Source organism: Cyprinodon variegatus, unplaced genomic scaffold, assembly GCF_000732505.1.
Source record: "Cyprinodon variegatus isolate N-32 unplaced genomic scaffold, C_variegatus-1.0 Scaffold148, whole genome shotgun sequence".
In the NCBI taxonomy this organism is placed as follows: domain Eukaryota; kingdom Metazoa; phylum Chordata; class Actinopteri; order Cyprinodontiformes; family Cyprinodontidae; genus Cyprinodon; species Cyprinodon variegatus.
The window spans coordinates 1111799-1114723 of record NW_015150601.1 but is presented as its reverse complement, the minus strand read 5'-3'; the positions used below and the strand labels follow the sequence as shown (position 1 = coordinate 1114723).

The window sequence follows — 2925 nt, the reverse complement described above, 5'->3', positions numbered from 1 at the left end:
AACCAGTATTTTCGCCCCTTCCCAAAATTACTTCAACGGAAGGTTTCCAGATGGATATGCGGAGCAAATCCATCTGGCGGAGTCAGGTTATGGAGAATCTGCCTGAAAAGGGAAAAACATGGTACAGCGTACGCCCAGCTTAACTCAGGGAGTTATGTAGATCTTCTAGAAGATTATCACCTGCAGCTTCTAGCTGCACTGAATAGAAACCTATTTGGAAGATATTCAAACAAACATTACAGCATTTCTTCAGAGGTTGCTTGATGAAAAAGGTTTTAAGGATAAAGTGTTAAACATCACCAGAGGGGGGGTTCTGTTCAGCTGCGGTTAGTTTGAGGGTTTGTCAGAGGGGTACAGAGCAAACAGGACCTGGTACACATAGACTGAATGAAAACACTTCAGCTCCTCACACACTTTTATATCTCCAAACACAAACAAAAACTTCTTTCAGGATTATTTTATTAGACTGCTTTTCTTTAAACATGCTTGGTCAGTGCAAAAAAAACAAAAAAGAAGGGGGGAAAACAATAGAACATTATCATCCAAATGCAAAGCATTCATAACAGGACAATGGGGTGCAAACACAATATGCAACATGACATTACGCCAAGAAGGACAACAGTCTATTATTCCTCCCATCAGAGCAGAGTTAGGACAGCCGCACGCCAAAGTTATGCTGGTAACAACGCAGGATCACTCCATGCCGCCTCTTTTACCTTCTTGGCTAAGTGCGTTACCCATGTTGCACATTGATCTAAGTCCCTGCCTATCTGAGCGCGGCGGTCCGTCTCATGACAGCAGAGCACAGAGAGCGGGGCGGGGAACCGACCTGTGAAGGAGGAGAGGCAGACTTTGATGAGTGGTCGACAGCAGGGCGAGTTGAGGAAGGGTCTGCAGCAACAAGACGCCATCTCGCCCAAGAGCCGGCAGCTCCCAGAGATCAATGCCATCCCATCAGTTCCTCTCAGCCACTTTAATAACAACTCTCTCTCTCTCCCTGCTTCCTTTCCTAGTTCTGTATTCCCTTTCCTGTCCTGCTCACACTACCGGTAGGTGTGAGCAGGATCCGGCCCTACAGTCCTTCTCCTATATCTGTCCTGGGCCGCTCCTTTTGGGAATATTTCCTTCTCTTGCTGCCTCCATCTGCCCCCACCCACCAATCTCTCTCTCTCTCTCTCTCTCTCTCTCTGCAGTAGCTGCCCAGACAGTCAGTCGATCCACAAAGCACTCTTTGCAATTGGTATCAGTGTGTGCGTGAGGTTTTCCTTGTGAGTCGTGTTGTGTGAGAGTGAAAATATGCACTGAAAGTGTGCACACTGCACTGCTGACCCACTGTAAGGCCAAAGTGGAGGCGGGAGTCGCCTGGTGGCTCAGACTGGTCCTTGCATATTTAACACTGAGGATTATCATGGAAGTTATGTCAGAAAACCAGAGTCCAGGTAATGTTTTCAGCTTTATGAGTGAAACTGGTGTGCAGATCGATTCCACACACACTTTGCAAAAAAAATCTATCTCAATAAGTCATTTTTTTCTTAATATATAGTGATTTTTTTCTTGAATTACGGAGGTAAATGAGACACTTTGCCAAAGGAGCAAGATAATCTACATTTAAATTAAGAAAAAACAATAACATTGTGTTATTTAAAGTGCATATTATCTAATTATCTTATTTTATGAGTAAAAATACTTATTCACTTATTTACCTCCTCAAATTACGGTTAAATACACTTAATTTAAGACATTTTTACTCATTTTTAGATCATTTTTTGCAGTGCAGAGCGGTCAGTTTTCTTTGTTATTTTCCATGATTAGGATTTACAGATATTGACTGTATATTCTAGGTGGAAATGCATAAGGCTGATAAAATAAAGAATTTTATTAGAGAAATATGACCCTGGGTTCGATAGGAAGAAGGTACAGGCCTTTGCTGATGAGCAGCTTTAATGGCAGCCTGAAGCTCAGTAATTCTCCCATCAGCCTCTTAAAAAATATATTTCATAGATTCTCTACAGAGCTTGGCTTAGATGAGCTTGTTGATGAATCATTTAAGAGGATAGCGGTACTCTTGGCATCGTGTGCATTTCCATAAAGCTCTTCAGTAAAAGAAGCTCTAACTGGCTCTAAAGTTTCCTGGTGTATAACTGCATTAACTCTGGACATGAGCAAACATGGTGGACATGCATGCCTTCCCAGATCACAACAGGAAACTTTAACTACGATATGGATTCTGTGCCTCTTCATGAAATGTAATCTTTACTTTTATCTGAAAGTCTGACTTTAGATAAATGAATAACAGTCCAGATGCTTCTGACTCTTTTGGTTTAAAGAGAGAAATCAGCTCCTGTCTACAGATGGTTCATCTTTACAAAAATCTTCAGTGAGCTTTATTTTGAAATCTCAAAGACTGTTGGGGAAAAAATTGTTTAAAACCTGTTTTCCTTCCACTTAACTTTCCATTAATTTGCTCAGATAAAGCTTCTTATGGATGGTGAACGTCTTCTGCTTGATTATTCTGATCTTACTTTCCTTATTGAGGCTTTGTGACTGTCTGTTGGACAACTTTACAGTCGCCATGGCGATTTTGTAGGCCAAGAAAAACAATGTTGTTCTAAAAAATCCTTTTATATCCTCTTATTAGGCAATAAAAGAAAGATTTGAGGATTTCATTAGCAAAAAATCACTCTTAAATGATATTGGTCAGTGTTTAATTACACTAATCAATGCTTTATATGTTAGCTTAGAAAACAAAACAAACAAAAAAATACTTTTTAAGGGAATGATTTATTTAATTATAATTAGTAATCTGCATGACAAGAAAATGCGCTGCCCTCTGAATCATTGGACCATGTGACGATGTGAGAAAATAAGAGCCAACAATGAAACAAAGGATCCTTTTATGATAAAAGTTCTTTTTAGTTGAATGTC

The 2925-nt window shown here is 40.1% G+C and overlaps 1 protein-coding gene across 1 annotated transcript in view; it reads right to left on the bottom strand.

Annotated features, from left to right (window-relative positions):
* The window catches only part of LOC107086323 (SH3 domain and tetratricopeptide repeat-containing protein 2-like), a 39891-nt gene extending 38780 nt beyond the window's left edge, over positions 1-1111 (bottom strand). Inside the window, exon 1 of the mRNA XM_015377191.1 lies at positions 830-1111. Within this exon, the coding sequence (XP_015232677.1) occupies positions 830-950 (121 nt within the window). The 5' untranslated portion in view covers positions 951-1111. The remainder of the gene's footprint in view (positions 1-829) is intronic.
* Between the last annotated feature and the right edge of the window lie 1814 nt (positions 1112-2925).